At 35.8% G+C, this 17,254-nt stretch overlaps 1 protein-coding gene across 1 annotated transcript; it reads left to right on the top strand.

Moving 5' to 3' along the window:
• Window positions 1-2,355: 2,355 nt before the first annotated feature.
• Window positions 2,356-17,054, top strand: LOC103695852 (exocyst complex component EXO84B-like). The gene is made up of 7 exons (XM_008777276.4): window positions 2,356-2,893; window positions 4,314-4,411; window positions 5,559-6,600; window positions 11,376-11,891; window positions 13,381-13,569; window positions 13,651-13,784; window positions 16,491-17,054. Exons 1-7 carry the CDS (start codon window positions 2,693-2,695, stop codon window positions 16,651-16,653), a joined length of 2,343 nt encoding a protein of 780 aa, XP_008775498.2. The 5' UTR covers window positions 2,356-2,692; the 3' UTR covers window positions 16,654-17,054.
• Window positions 17,055-17,254: the final 200 nt, after the last annotated feature.

Here is a 17,254-nt window from a genome sequence, read left to right as displayed (position 1 = left end):
TTTCAATAGCAATTAATAAGAGCATGAAAGCTGGCACATACAAAACCAATTACAGTTTTAAATACCGAGTTGGATCAACTAGTAATAGACCTATTATACTAATTTCATATGATACAGGATTTGTATATCAACACAATACTTGGATTATTGTTACTAAATTTGCTTATCATTGATATCACTAAACTACCGAACGCTTGATTCGATAATGTCATCCTTTGCCACTTGGGCAAGGAAGAAAGGGTATCAACCCCTCTTTCTTCTTCTTCTTCTTCTTTTTCTTCTTCTTTTTGCTAAGGCGAGTGGATCATACCCAACGAGTACGGATATATCTAATAAAATCAAAAAATAAAATACCCCAGAGTGCCAAGGGTAGTTCCTCATCTCCAGCTCATAGGGTACTACCAGGATGATTGATTACATAATCAGCCATTCAGTTAGTAGCCCTATTAGCTTCACGAAAAACATGCTTAGCCTGAAAGGCCTCTTCGTCCCTCACCACTGCTCAGATATCTCGGAGCAAAGGGTGGACACAACCATTATCCCTTGGATCCCTCCGAATCCAGTTGATAACTATAGCCGAGTCCCCCTGTAGAACAATAGAATTGGCCCGTAAAACACATCGAGCGTGACGAAGGCCCTTTGAGGGCAGGAATCGAGCGAAGAGGATAAGATTTAGCACCTCTTAGTCTTAAAAAAAATCATTGATGCTATTAAATTTCATAATTTTTTTTATTTAGCTATTATATCAATCTTCTACATGTATAACATAAAGCCCTAAAGTCCAGCATACAAGGCTTGCAGACTGCAAAGCTTTCTGTACTTTCTTGAGAGAAAATGCATCTCAAAATTTTAAAAAAATATTTATTTTTAGGCACGTCTCTCAAATTAAAATCCTCATGTTTCTCTCATCCATTTATATTATTGTGCATTACCTGTATTCCATTTTAGTAATATCTCAAGTACTATTTAAATATAAAACATGGATAAAACATATATATGCATATGTACATCTGTATATGTTTATAAATTTACATATTTTTTTGTATAAATAAGTATATTTTTTTATATTATATCTAAATATGTCTTCTCTCGATTCATCTAAAGAAAAAAAATCTACTCTTTGCCCATTTCGTATTTCTTTATTATTTTTTTCTTGGTACAGAGCATAGAGGACTTCGTTTCATTCGTGGAAAAAAAGGGAGGGAAGCATGGTCAACGAAAAAACAAAGAAAAAAATCTTGTTTGGTTGAAGTTTTCAAAAAAAAGATATGAAAAAGTAGCATTTTCATAGAAATAATATTTCTATATTTCATGGAAAAGAAAAATCCATAAAGAATATGAGAAAGCTATTTTTTCACATATTAAAAATTGAGATTTTATTTTCAAAACTACCCTACGAGTTCTTTCCTTTATTAAGAATATAATAGATATTTTACATAATTTTTTCAGAAAAATAAATGCTCAACCAAATATAAACCATTTTATAATGTATCACTTTTCTATGGTTAACCAAAATGCCAAAACTATTTTTTTTTAGGTATCATATTTTTAGAAATCAGATTTTGTAGAAAAAATATTCTGATGAGAAAAAATTTTTCTGCGAACCAAAAAAGTTCAGAATAAAAGAAACCTTTTTGGTCACTCACAAAGTTACCCTTTCGTTTTAGAAAATAGAAGTGTTTATTTCAGAAACTTTTTTACATCTATATTCTTACAAATATAACTTATTGTATATTTACCCGTCCAAAATTATTATTTGTACATATACTTCTCATTTTGTTTTTACATGGACCCCCTCCTGTTACATTTTTATTTGACAGTGTTAAAAGAAACTGTTTTAAATATAAAATAAATTTATTATCTTTTTACATTAATAATTTTAAAATATTTATATAAAAATATAGCTCTTTTCAGTATAATTTGAATATAAAATTTTCAGAGGTATTAAGTAAAAGAATCATAGTGTCAAATGATACCCTGCTTATTCGTTAACGTCTTCAACCAAAAATCTAACAAAAAAAGTATCTATGCAAAAAATATGATGATTTCAGGGCTTTATATTTGTAAAGGTCACCGATATATGCAAAAAAAAAAAAAAACCTTCATTTAATTATTAAAATTTGAAAAGGTTAACCATTTAAGGATTATCCATATCGTTGCCCACAATTAACTTCCTTTCAATCTTATCATATCTTTCCGTTACATCGGATCATCCGAGTCCCCGTTTCCCATGTCGTTTCACCATCGGCAGCCGGTTCCGCCTGACTCGGCTTTGCCAAGAAAACGAAAAAAAAAAAAATTAATAAAAAGTTCCCCGTTCCGAATTGGATTCTATTCTCCGTTTTCTTTAGAAAAAAGAGGGTGATAATATACTGATAGACAGGGAGCCTGAGGGAGGTGACGACACCGTCTCATCTGGCACGCAGCCTTCGCGTAGGCGGGCGAACGCCACCGAGATCCGATCGTCGGCGATCCCATCACCGCCTCCCCTTCTTTTCTCTCGGCTATGCCCCCGCCCCCGGATCGATTCCCTCTCACCGGAGCTACGCGTAGCTGAGGGATCGATCCCATCGCCCTCACTTCTCTTCTCCTCTTATCTTCGAGATCCAATCCAGGAGGCGGAGATCGGAGAGCAAGAAATCTCCTCGGGTTTCTTGATTAGGTTGTGCTGGTTGTTTGGATCGAGAGTTGGATGGCTTCGGCGAAGTCTTCGCGATCTAGGGCGTCGGGGCCCTTGGGGCTGGTCACCACCACGGGGCTCTACCAGACGGCAAATGGGGCGGCCGCCCAGGAGAGCGGGGTGCAGCTCGTGGATAAGTTGAAGATCTTCAAGACCAATAATTTCGATCCGGATGCGTACGTGCAGTCTAAATGCCAGACTATGAACGAGAAGGTCCTTGCTTTTTTCTGTTATTGTTTGCTTTTATGGGTTTCTGGATTGAATTTGGGTCAAAGATGTGATTTTTTCGGTTTTTCAGCTCCAAAAATTTGGTTTTGATTGCGAAAATTGCTTTTTTAATGGGATGGCAGTGTGAAGCTCAATGATGAATTATTTGTGTGGGAATAATTTCTTTTGCCACCTTTCTACGATTTATATATTTCTATGTTAATAGAACTATTGATCCATCGATGAACTTTCTCTGGTGAAAGAAACAAAGTTCTTCTTCTTCTTTCTTTTTTAATAAAGGAGATGGCTTGGAGTGGTCTGGCAGGAACTATTGGATTAACTTGTAGGGACAGTGAGGGGGAGAGGGTGGTGCTGAATGTATGTTCGATGATCTTAAAGCTGAACTTTCACCCATAATGAACAAAGAAATAACAGCAAGTGATTAGAATTATTAACCTCAAGGGGTCAAAGAATGAGACCATGCTTGCTATGATAAGTAGTCCGAGGAAAAGTTGACCAAATGTCTTACAAACCAAGTCAGAAGTCTAGAGTAGTGATCCTTATCACAATGATCATGTGATGCGCAGGCAGAATGGTCACTAAAAGATGCTAAAACATTGGGATATTTTTGGACATGCCCATTTTTGTTGCTTTTCTGATGGCATTTGCTTAGCAAGACACCTTTGGAACACGTCCTACAAGCAACTTGATAAGATTTCTTTTGTTCTTTCTCTTAAAAGAAGATTGTCTAGCTCAGATGTCTAAAATCTTTAGTCCAGTAAAATTATCTTGCAGTTAAATAAGTTTAAAAACCATATATACTTCAGGAAGAGAAATGATGTCATCACTCGTAAACCATATTGTCTCTTCCCACTGAGAGCAATTAATCATACCATGGATATGAAAAAAAAAGGAGTATTTATTGCATATTGCATTTTGCATTTCTGATGAATCTTTTGATCCTTCAATATTATAGGTCGTGTATTGTAGTACCATGAATACTTAATTTGCACAGCCAAATAGGGCCACACAACTACCTCTATTTAAGGCATGGTCATGTTTTATCGTTACTTGTATTGCATATATTGTCTAACATGTCAAAATTCTTGCCTTTGTATATTAAAACACGCATGCATAAATACATATTATCTATATATGTTTGTGTCTATGTGTGTATATGTACATGTTCTGCTTTTCCTGAATGGTGGTGTTTATACATATGAAATGCTGTTAGTTCTTTATCACAAAAGACTTTGTGCCTGATAAGCTCTGTATAGTTTGTTTCAGCTAAACTTTTGTTTCCATTCAAGTATATGCTTTAGCATTTATGTTAGAATATTTATGGGTATGATATGTAGTTGATACTTGTTTTCATATGAACTGCTAGAGCTGTAAACAACCTTACGTTTTCATTCATTACATACAGGAAATAAGGCACCTGTGCTCTTATCTGCAAGATTTAAAGAAGGCTTCTGCAGAAGAAATGCGTAGAAGTGTTTATGCTAACTATGCAGCATTTATTAGGTATGTAAACATGTTGTTTAGCCTCGAAAACATTTTGATATTGGAAAGTATTTATTTGAGCATCTCTTATGTTATGCATAGAATTTTTTCTTTGAGATTATCTTTACCATTCCATCCTTGCTAAAAATTTAAATTAGAAGCTTCTTACTCCTTTAACCAGATGGCTAAATTATTAACACTATCATAGCAAATGTCTGACTGTGTTTTCTGGATGTTAAAATGGTACTTGGTCATCATCATCTTATTGTTGGCATACAACTTGTTGCCTATTTATGTTATTTCAAAAGGTTAGGGTGATAAAGCAAAGGAATAATAGGGCAGGTGTTGATGAGCACTCATGAAACACAAAATGACGGTGAAATATATCAAAATCCTACATGAATGAAACAGTAATAGATAAAAGGGCATAGCAATGGTAAACTCTGAGAGTTTTTATGCTGTATGCCACATCAAAATTTCAGGCAGAGTGAGGTTCGAGGTGGGATGGGTTTATGGAGAAGCCAAATCTAGTAGCACTACATGATCATTGACACTCAATTCTAAGTAGTTTTTGAGAAGATCATGGTGAATTTTCTAAAGAGACATGCAATTTTTATCTATCGTTACAACCTTTCTTTATGCCAAGGATCGAAGTGCCCATCCACACCATAATTTATCTACTATACACCATGTCAAGGTTTTTTTTGGCATCACTATATTGCAAGTGCCAGCTCAACTACTTAAATTGTTATAGAAAGTGTTTTATTTTAATTATTGTCATTTGAAAAAAAACATGAGATGCCTTATATAAGCATATTTCATTTCATTCCTTCTAACAGTGTAACTTATCTGCTAGGTTTCTCCTCCTGCCAATCAGTCTTGTAGGTATTGCAGCAATCCCTTCTCTAGACCGAAATACCTTTAGGAATTCAACACAATTCGGAGGATTAGAATTAGGTTACAGGCCAAATATTGAAGCTCTCAAAACATGTAGGATCTATTTTGGTCAATAAATCCAACCTCATATAGATGGGACATGGCTTCCTCTTTAAGGTTAAAGTTCAAGTTTCATTTTTCAGGTTATTTTCTGAATCATGTCATGAGTATAATTCCTTTGGCTGGTTATTGCAATTTTTATCTCTTAACATTTAACTTTGCTTTTTTACAGAACATCCAAGGAAATATCAGATCTAGAAGGCGAGCTTTTGTCCATCAGAAATCTGCTATCTACTCAGGCAGCTTTAATTCATGGTTTAGCTGAAGGTGTTCACATTGATTCCTTGTCTGCTGGCTCTGAAGGTTCTGCAGAGCATGATGTATCAAATATTGAAGACCGAGAGGCTACAGATATAGAGAAATGGTCGGCAGAGTTTCCTGATATGCTTGATGTTTTGCTAGCTGAGAGGAGAGTGGATGAAGCTTTGGATGCCCTGGATGAAGCAGAACGTATAGCTGCAGAAGCAAAACAAAACCAAACTCTAACTGCTGTTCAACTCTTGTCACTGCGGACTGCTATTCAAGATCATTGCCAAAAATTAGCTGATCAGCTTGCTGAAGCCGCCTGCCAATCATCTACTCGTGGTGTCGAACTTCGTGCAGCTGCTTCGGCTCTCAAAAGGCTTGGTGATGGTCCCCGTGCTCATAGTTTGCTGCTTAATGCTCATAATCAACGGCTTCAATATAACTTGCAAACTATTCATCCAACTAGCAGTTCATATGGAGGAGCATATACTGCTGCTCTATCGCAGCAAGTTTTTTCTGCCATTGCTCAAGCTGTGAGTGACTCTTTAGAGGTCTTTGGTGATGAGCCAGCATATGCATCTGAACTGGTAAGATGGTCTACAAAGCAAGCAGAGGCTTTTGCACATCTTGTTAAAAGACATGCATTGGCCTCATCTGCAGCTGCTGGAGGCTTAAGAGCTGCTGCAGAATGTGTTCAGATAGCTATTGGTCATTGTTCCTTGTTGGAGGCCCGTGGGCTATCACTTTCTTCTGTTCTTCTAAAGCTTTTCAGGCCCAGTGTTGAGCAAGCACTAGATGCTAATTTAAAGCGAATTGAAGAAAGTACTGCTGCGTTAGCAGCTGCCGATGATTGGGTACTTATGTATCCACCAGCTAGTACACGTACATCTGGTAGAACCTCTGCTACAACTATGGGCATCCAGCCTAAACTCTCGAGCAGTGCACATCGTTTCAATTCAATGGTTCAGGTGACTAAAATATTTCTGTTTTTGGATACAAACACCCATATGTGCTTTTATTTCGCATTTTTTTAAATTTTTTCTAGAAATATGCATTTGCACTATGATATGTGGATGCATCAGATTTTTTTTTCCATGTCTAGTTTATTGAAATATTGTCTCCCGAGCAGCTAAGCATTCAGGTCATGGTAAAAATATTCCTGGACAAAAACACTCTTATTCTAATATTTTTTGAATCTATAGTTTAACTAATGAAAGCTTGCTTTTGTGGACAAATTACCTGTTAAATATTCTTCAATTACACAGATTTGGTCTCATGGTAAATATACGATAATCAACTGCTAATACTTAATTTTTTGCAATTTTAAGTTAATTGTTCATATTTACAGCTTAATTAATTATGGTCTTTTCAGTCAGTACCCTGTTTATTGCTGATTTTTGATATAAAGGAAAGCTAGTTAAAGAAATTTTGTGGGGCTATAGTGCTTGTATTCTCTTCTTGCTTTTTATTCTTTTTCCTCTTGTTCTGTTGATGAGAAATAGTGTATATTTGTATTTTCTCATGGTATTGAAGCATTGTAGTTCAGGTTTGTTGTATCGGTCAGTACAGGCGCATACCATATCGTACTAGTATACGGTATGGGGGCGTATCGACACTTGGTATGCCAAACCGGCCTCCGTATCGAGCGTACTGATACTATAATAGAATGGTATTGGTGCGAGGTCCAGTATCGAGACAGCGAACCTTGATTGTAATACTCATCTTTTTCATATATGGCATAAATCAGGAGGATTATCTCCATGTCAAGCTATATTTTGTGTAGGGTTGGAAGTGGGCCTGGCCGGGCTATGCCCCTACCCGAACCTGGCTCGAATATTTTTTTCCGGCTTCAGGCCGGGCTTAGGCCTGAAAATTTTTGGATACTTCAGACCTGAGCCTAATTGGGACAATCCGAATTACTCATTTGGGCTAAAAATAGGTCCGACTAAATCCGATTGAAGTTTAATATTTCATAATATTGCTTCACAAGAAAATGAGCTTGTTAAAAATTAGGCTCTCTCCTGTAATACAAGTAAATCATATATGATATACTATTCTTAGCTAAACCCATTTTAATTTGTCCTTTACTTCCTCATTATTCTCTCTAAATAACAACATATAAAATCAAATTGATTCAGGCCTAAATTCAGGCTTTGTTTTGGGCCTTGATCGGGCTCAGGCTCAGGCTCGGGCAGAGCTAGTGACATACCCGAGCCTGACCCAAGAAACGAATGGGCTCTATATTTAAGCCCAAACTTGGTTTGAACTTTTTCGGGCCTAGCGCGAAGCCCGACCCGAAGTCGGCCTGATGGGGTTTCGGGCCGGCCCAAGCCCATTTCTAGCCCTAATTTTGTGTTGTATTTACAATTTGTACTTTACTGCAATCCTGATAAAGTGGTGGTGATACTGTTGCTGTGAAACCTAGGGTGCCATATCTGAAGCTACATTGGACTAATATGAAATTGTATCAGCTGATGTACTTCAGCATCTAGCAATAGTTTATTCAATTTGATGCTATGTATATCACTATGTTTGGACTAACCTAACTGACCTCTCTTTATGTCTGGTTGTTCTGAGATAACCTTGTGTCCTCCAGATAAAACTCCAAACACTTTTACCACCAAACATGGCTTTATTTCTCTGAAATTGAAGCTGAAGAAACATTGAATTAAGGATCAAACAACAAATAGAAAGGACAGGGTGAGGTTCTTCCTTTTTAGCACTCAAGAAATGTTTAATCAAATGGTTTTTCATGCTTTATGTCACTTGAAATTGCTAATCATAGATCAAGTGATTTTTCAGTAAATTCATATGTGGACCAATCTTTTCTTTTTTAATGATATGATAGTAAATATTACCCAATTTATAATAATAAATACTACACCATTACCCTTTTTTTTTCTTCATTGAAAAATATGACGATTCATAGATGTTATGTCTCATGACAAATCTTTATAGGAACCCATGGTGGAACTATGCCTTTGTCTTTATTTGTCCAGAGTGTTGTTAGAAAAGTTTAAGTTCCACTTGCAGAGAATTGTGGAGGTGTGACACATCTCCGTAACCATTTCTACAGATGCTGGGCATTAGATGGTGTGTTGTTTTTCCTCTTGAGAATGTGTCTTTGGGATTTTGGGTGGTGGGGGATGGTGGTAGGGCTTTGGGAGAATGTATTTCCAACCGTCTGTGGCAGATAACTTTATTCTATTCAGTGTATGAGTGCAAAGCTTGTTTTGTGCTGAACTTACAGCTGACTAGGTTCCTTTAAATACTTTGGTGAGCATGACATCAGTGGCAAATGGTGTTATAGAAAAGTGGGGAGAGGGAGGAGAGTATAGACTTTTCGTGTGGAGAGGCGTTGTCTTTTAGAGTGCGTAAAGTCTCTTATTGGATGTGACAAGAGGGGTCAGATACTTTGTGATCATGGTATGCTGTACTGGCCCGAACCAGGCAGTATAAGGCATACCGTACCATACCGGTTCAGTACAGGTACCTGATACAAGTGGTGTTCCGACACTCGGTATGCCAAAAAATTTTGTACTATACCTTACTGATACTGTGCTAGTGTGGCACCGGTATGAGGTCCGGTATTGAGACGGTGAACATTGTTTGTGATTGACAATTATTTTGGGACTACCATCTTTAGGTCAACTTGGAGTTGTTTACTTCTGTATATCTTTTGAAACTTTGAGATCCTAACATGATTACTGAAGCATGCTATTGTGAAATATCAGATTGATGCAAGGATTCTTGCAAGAAGATTGGTTTTTAAACCATGGGGCTAGTGAGGAATTGAATTTATGCCAGACCCTTACAAGTGGCATTGAGGTTCAACAAGGACACATACAAGCATCAATTTTGCAAATTCCAGTAGGATGCTCATTTATACTGATTACTTGGCCATTGTTGATATCAGCAAGTTTATGTATTTTGCTAATTTGTGGTCAAGTATTTTGTAGGGTTGAAAGTGGAGCGAATACGAATTAGGTATCGGTATATCCATATCCATATTTGTTTTGTTTGATGAATATAGATACGAAGATGGATATTAGTTGCGTGCAAAAATTTATATCCATATTTGTTCTAAACGGACATGGGTGCAAATCGGATAATAAAAATATGGATATAAATACAAATATAAGTCAGATAATAAAACTTTATGACCACGAAGATATTACTAAGTAGAAGGGAGATCAAGTTAATAGCATGTTAGTGTGGTCATTTATTTTCTTTGAAAGTTTATGAATACTATATAAAATTAAATAGGTTTACAAATAGAATCAGATATTCGGATATGGATCGGATAGTTGTCTATCCATATCCATATCTATTTTTTTTTTGACAGATATGGATACGGATATTAGTCGGATATTTAAATTTTTATCTATATCTGGACATACTCAAATCCGAGAACGGATCTGGATGGATATTATCCAGTTCACTTTCACCCTTCAACCGTTTCAGGAATAAGAAAATGCAAAAAATATATTAATGGAATAGAGAATGATAACATAAATAATATCCGTTCAGAAGAAGAAACAGGTTAAACAGTTGGTACAGTTGTTTTTTTGTCGAATATGCTGTATCTTATTGATGTTGGATGTTACCTAATTATGACTACACTTTAGCATTATTTTCCAATTTACTAATATTCTTATGTATATATTGTATCTTAAAGTTTATAGTATTCAGGAATTTTAAATGCATTTGTTTATAATGCCTGAAAAACTAACAAGATTGTTTTGTATCAATTTGTAATTTTGTATGCTTAGTTTATGTTTGAGCATCTATATGCTATTGTAGTTTGTATTTTTTCATGAACAAATGCACTATTGCTTATAATGATTAAGCATGATTATTTAATGCTAATCCGTATGTCAAATTATTTTAACTGCAGATGTTAAAATGATGACAGATACATATTTGATGATTTACGGTGCTAATTTGCATGGCACATGTCAATATATATGTAAAAAAGAAGTTATGAATTTCCTAGGTAAAAGTTAAAATATAGTGTTTTGTGCATGCTATATGCATGCCCTTGGACGTGACTGGATATCAGAGTGTGCCCTTCCTGCCAAAGTATTTGTACAGTTAGGTTTGGCTTGTGTACTGTAATGGCATGAGAACAACTTACGATACCTTAAGTCCTTGATATGCATACAAATACATTATGATGCTTTAGTTTTTCTTCTTTAGCACTTTATAGTCTTCTTAGACACATAATTCATATATATTCTGAAGGGAAGGAGGCTAGTAATGCTTGGACAGTTGGACGCAAAGTAGTTACTAACCAAGTGTCATTTTGTGTTTTAAGCATCATTTTTACAGAGGAAATTTCTTAAATATCACAATTTTACCTTTGCATGCATTAAGACCTTATATCGCATCTTGCTAGTTCCTTGGATGCCTTAATCTACAGTACTCAATCCTTTTTTTATCGTCATAAGAATTTCAATTTTCTCATAGAACAACTAATACTTTAGTCTTGTAAATATTTTTGTTTCTAAGGGTATGTTTCATTTAGCTTTCTGATAGGTATTGGATTTAAACTAGTGTAACTAAACGGCCTCCAATTAACAGGGTAGTTAATATTTTTGCAGCTTAAGTCATTATGATATAATTCTTAATGTTTAAAACTTTAAATTATGATGAGTGATTAATTATTCGTTTTATGTGCTCTCTTGTTCTTGAGCTTTCCATTTCACCCATTTCCACTTACATTCTCCCTTCCCTTTTGCAGGACTTTTTTGAGGATGTAGGCCCACTCCTAACTATGCAGTTGGGTGGTTCCACAATGGATGGCCTTTTAAAAGTCTTCAATTCCTATATCAATTTGCTCATAAATGCGTTACCAGGTTCTATGGAAGATGAGGCAAATCTGGAAGGTTCTGGGAATAAAATTGTTAGAATTGCAGAAACTGAAGCACAACAATTAGCTTTATTAGCAAATGCATCTTTACTAGCTGAAGAGTTGCTACCTCGAGCAGCTATGAAGCTTTCCTCCATTTACCAGGCTGGTGGTGTTGATGATTCTCGTAGAAGAACTTCAGACAGACATAATCGTATTCCAGAACAAAGAGAATGGAAAAGAAAGCTTCAGCGCTCTGTTGATAGATTGAGAGATAGTTTCTGTAGGCAGCACGCACTCGATCTTATCTTCACAGAAGATGGTGATACACATCTGAGTGCAGAAATGTACATTAGTATGGATGGAAATGTTGAGGAGCCAGAGTGGGCTCCCTCTCAAATATTTCAGGTATTTTGATGGCTTTTTCACTACCCATGAAACCTGGAGAGGTTACCCTTCATGGACTAAACCACCTTTAAACACCAACTTGGCGATTAAAACTTTTCTATCTTTAGTTATTTCTGCTTTTGAACAAACCTTTTTTTTACTGATTGATCTAAATTACATTCAGCATCAATGATTAAAGTTGGCATTCTCATTTATAATATTATTTTACTAGTATGCTCTAGGTCTGTGGCCTATGCATTGCATGAGCCAGATATTGTATACTGTTACATCCTGTAGAAGAAAAAGAAGAGCAAGAGACATGCTTTATTGGCTGAAATTTCGTGAATTTCCAGCAGTAGGCTATATATATATATATATATATATATATATATATTATTTATGGGTGGATGTAGTTTCAAGTTTTCCTTGTGTCTTTTTCTCTTCATGTGGGTGGTTAGCTAAGAAAATAATTTGTCTTTGACATGTAAGCATAGTCATCATAAAATACTGTCTCCGTCGTTAAAGAGCCATTATGATTGCCTCCTCTATGTTGAGCTAATCAACCTTTCGCAATTCAAGTTGTCTTTTATTTCTAAGTTGAGTACCCAAAGCATATTCTGATAATTTGATTCATTTGTGTAGTTTAGTCACATTTGGTTTGCCAAGAGATAATGAAACAGATATTTACTAATTGGAAAAGTGGAGGAAAGGATAACTAGATACTATTGCCATGTAAGGTGCATTTGATTGATGGTGTTGTAACATTGAATGATAGGGAGGTCCTGAAAATGATTATGCATATTGGGGGCAATATTTATAATAGGGCAGGAGGCACAGCAGTGAATTAGAGGAAGAAGGCTTTATAAAAGCAACTAAGCTTATTCAGGCCTTTTGAAGGTTTAAGATAGTTTTGTTAAGATTTTACATTTTGCAATTTTTCTTTTGCTAGATATTTTTAAGGTTATTTCCTAAGGTCTTTTCTTTTGGGGACCATTCTCAATTTTTTTTGGAATCTAGGAGATCTGCTTATGTATGTATATGCCTGTAACTGTTTGACTAACAAAGTAAAACCTCCTGTTAAAGGCCTCTCTTACTCACAATTGGCTTAATAATTTGACACCAACTCATTGAGGGTGGTTGTTAGGTTAAGCGACAAAATTCTTGAAACTTTCATTATGCCATATATCATATAGCCATGTATTCTCCAAAAAGTTGTAAAGATAGTAACATTTTAAAGTTCAGTCAATATGATAAGTTGAGATTGTGTGGAAATTTGAAGTTGAAAACCATCAAACAAAGTTGTAAGTCCATAGATAACATGGTCAAAGTTTCCAACTTTCTTGGCTACCCTTTCTAGAATATAAGAGAGAGAGAGTGTGTGTGTGTTGTGCATGCACACGCACATATGTTTGTGTTGTTTCTGAAGTACTGGATCCTACTATTTCTTACATGCATATTATGGAGCCTGGAACTGCCAAGCTCTCATGACATTTGCGATGATTGTTTTCAGGAACTATATGCAAAACTTAATCGGATGGCAAGCATAGCTGCAGATATGTTTGTCGGCAGGGAAAGATTTGCTACCTTGCTAATGATGAGACTCACTGAGACGGTCATATTGTGGCTCTCAGAAGATCAGAGCTTCTGGGAGGATATTGAAGAGGGACCGAGACCTTTGGGTCCCCTTGGTCTTCAGCAGGTAGAGGACTTGAATCTTTTATTATTCTTTATATATTTTTTGAAAGATAATCATCATTTACTTATTTGGTTTTCTCTGTAGTTTTATTTGGATATGCAGTTTGTAATCCTTTTTGGACAAGGCCGGTTCTTATCCCGGCATGTGCATCAAGTTATTATTGACATAATCGATAGAGCTATGGCTGCATTTTCTGCAACTGGAATGAATCCTGACAGGTAAGCTATGTAGTAAATGAGCAGAACTGCAAGTCCCATAGTCTATTTCTTGCTTTGTTATTTCTATAATTTATGCATATATTTTTATAGTTGTAGGTTGTTTCATTTGTATGTAATAATGAACAGAACTTCTATACCAATGTGTTTCTTGCTTTGCTATTTCAGTAATTTGTTCACTTATTCTTATATTTGAAACTTCTTTGGTTTATAATCTTTTACATAGTTGAATTGTTATGGATATACATTTTGAACTTACAATTACTTGGCAACTACTTAAGGTCCTTCCCCAACCCTCCATCTTTGAACCTGAACTCCAAGAGAAGTTCTACTATTTTCATAGTGTGTAGGTTTTCTCTATTCAATAACTGGGCCTTTTTAATGATTTTAGTTAACTAGAGACAGTCTGCATTCTTATTAGTTGATCATTACATCTCTGATCCTCTTTTACCTTTTTGATCTCATAGATGAACTTATTGCACATGATTTGGCAGTTGGCAGTAAAAGCTTTTAATGTTACATAATATGCATTATTTTTTTTTTTTTTGGATACTAAATCCTTCAAAAAGAAGGGATATTGGGAAAGTAATTTTCGTAGTTGGAAAGAGTGCTTAAACTTGTCTATGCCATTCGCAAAAGACCAGCATGCATAGCATTAAGGATGGCAATCAGGTTGGGTCGGGTTGGATGTAGCTAAGTTCAAAAGCCTGTCAACCCTAACCCAAGCTATTTATTAAACGGGTTAAAATTCTAGACCCCAAGATAACCTTTTTATTAAACACATAACCTCAACCCAGCCAGATAACCCATTTAATAAGCTTTTGAAACAAGTTAAATGGATTAAACGGGTTAGTTATGGTTTTAATGGGTCTTAAATGGGTTAAGCAGGTCTTGAATGGGTTAAATATGTTGGATTGCATGTTGGTTTTAATGGGTCTTAAATGGGTTACACAGGTCAGGTCATGATCCGACCCAATTATTAAATAGTCAAAATAGGTTAAACAGGTCAGAGGTCTAAACATGAACCTGACTCATTTAAAGATGGGCCTGGGAAGGTCAACCTATTTATGACTTGGAACCATTTTTACTAAACTTGAACATGCTTCTATGGGGTCGGTTGTGGGTTGGGTTGGCGGGTTGGGCTATAAATTGCCACCCTTACAAAGTATGACACCAAGTTAGATAAACTAATATTTCGAGTATGACCATTATGTTGGGCGACATAAAGTATCACTTAACTTAGAATACTTGTTTAATGCATTTGCTTGATTTTCTGTTCACATTTTCATATGCCTTATGCTACATATATTAGTGTTTGACATTTTCATATGCCTTTTGCTGCATATATTAATGCTAACAGTTTCATATGGCTTCTGCTACATCCATACCTATATAAATATTTGAGCGGAACCACATGCTTCTCATTAATTCTTTGGTGGTGGAGTCTACATCTTCTTAACCACAGATGTGTGTCAATGGTGGTGCCTACAAAATGGTAACCCTTTAACGGATGGTCGTGTTATGGAATCATAAACACCAATTTAAAAGCTAACGTGGTAATCATTATAGCCAAAAATGTATGCTTAACTGCTGAAGGTCTAATGAAATGCATAATCCAAAACACACACACTCTCTCTCTCTCACACACACACGTGCATGTGCTTGCACCCCCCTCTTCTGATAGACTTTTGAAACAATCCGGGACTCATCCAAAATAGCTAGTCGGAAGGTATTTTTTTAGGCTCCTTAGTCCTGTATAAGTACTTAAGATCTTCTCGATGAATAACCGATGTGGGACTCAACACCCCCCCGTACGGGTCCTCACATACTAAGACACATGTAATGATGCGTGGATGCACATAATGATGTGTGTGCATTGGTGTAATGAGTCACTTGTAAACAAGAGCTTACACACTCTTGCGACCTCTTGATGTAATCAAATGTTGCTTGGGCAGACCTTATATGATATAATCATCTAGATTATTTTATCTAAACTGTTGGATATCAGGACTAAAATGATTCAATTTTTCTGTTGAAAATCTAATAGATTGATCAATCTGTAATACTTACTAAATTAGAATTTGAACTCTTTTGGGGGGCTAGATATCCATCACATGGTGATTGGTGTGGATACCCTTTTTCTTAATTTTTTCTTAATTTTTTTTCCTGAAAATGTATTTGCAATTACCCTTTTAATTCACAATGGACTAAATTTTCTTGACTTTCTCTTAGTGGTTTTTGTACAAACAAATCATACAATTTCATATGGATTAGGCCCAGAATGATCAAATCAGTAACTAAGGCTAAACTACGGGTGCTTATGTATCACTTCAAAAAATAAAGAGCCAAACTTATGTTTTCGTAATCTTGCCTCATAAGTCATAGCTCGCAACGTGATTATACTAGTCTTTTTTGTGTAAGAGACAAATATACTCGTACCAAATTTTACCACATTTTGCCTGTACTAATAATTTTTTAACTCTTTCTCTAAGTTTGTACTGGTCACCAATCCATATTCACTAAAAAAAGGTGTTTGGTAGAATACTCTGTTAGTTTGATTGTGCTGTTATATAACATCCTATAATAGCTTTTTTTTTGTTCAATTACATTAATTTGTTTAAGCAATTCTGTTTTTGCCTGATTCTTTTTCTGTTATTAATCAACTTGCAAGCTCCATCTTCTGCAAACTAAAATCTGAATTTTGTGCAGCGTGCTACCTAGTGATGATTGGTTCGTCGACATTGCTCAAGAAACTATAAGTAGGATAAGTGGCAAAGCTAGAATGGCCAATGGAGATCGGGAACTCAACAGCCCAACTGCCTCTGTGTCAGCACAGTCTATGTCATCAGTTAGATCTCATGGGAGTACTTAAGTGTGCAGTTATTTTTGTAAACAGGTCCTTGTATAATAAGCAATGATTTATTTGTTTGTTTTTTCTTGTGTTACATTTTGCGCTAGAGTAGATCATGATCGGTCTTGTTTAGGGAAATCTTCGTATCATTATTCTTGGAGTTTTGAGTCTGTGAAACATTGTGCCAGCATACAGCCCAGACTCCACACTGTACCATTCTTTCACCACTTTGGCCATGGGAATCAATTTTTAATTTGTCATATGCCTCACTAATAGAGGACTAGGGGTTTTCTCTCCTCTTTCTATTTTTTTCCCCCATAGCGAATTGTATTACTTTGCATATGCTGATCTAACAGTGCGCGAACATGTATCGTCTATGTGCAGTTCAATTTTGAGTGTGAAGTTTTAATTTGGAGGAATGATTGCAATATTTTTCATAATTTGATTATTATGGTTTTCTGAGAAAAGATTATTATGGTTAAATGCACTAGTGATACCTTGCTCCATCTTACTAGCTATATCAATTTTGGTTCATCTATGGCCAGGGTCAGATTGACCAATCAATCGTGCCAACAGTCTTGGAGCTAGTGGTGCAAATGCACAAGTTGGATTTCCAAAAGAA

The sequence above is a fragment of the Phoenix dactylifera genome, unplaced genomic scaffold, assembly GCF_009389715.1.
Source record: "Phoenix dactylifera cultivar Barhee BC4 unplaced genomic scaffold, palm_55x_up_171113_PBpolish2nd_filt_p 000076F, whole genome shotgun sequence".
In the NCBI taxonomy this organism is placed as follows: Eukaryota; Viridiplantae; Streptophyta; class Magnoliopsida; order Arecales; family Arecaceae; genus Phoenix; species Phoenix dactylifera.
The sequence above is the reverse complement of the archived record's forward strand: the minus strand, read 5'-3'. Positions and strand labels throughout refer to the sequence as shown.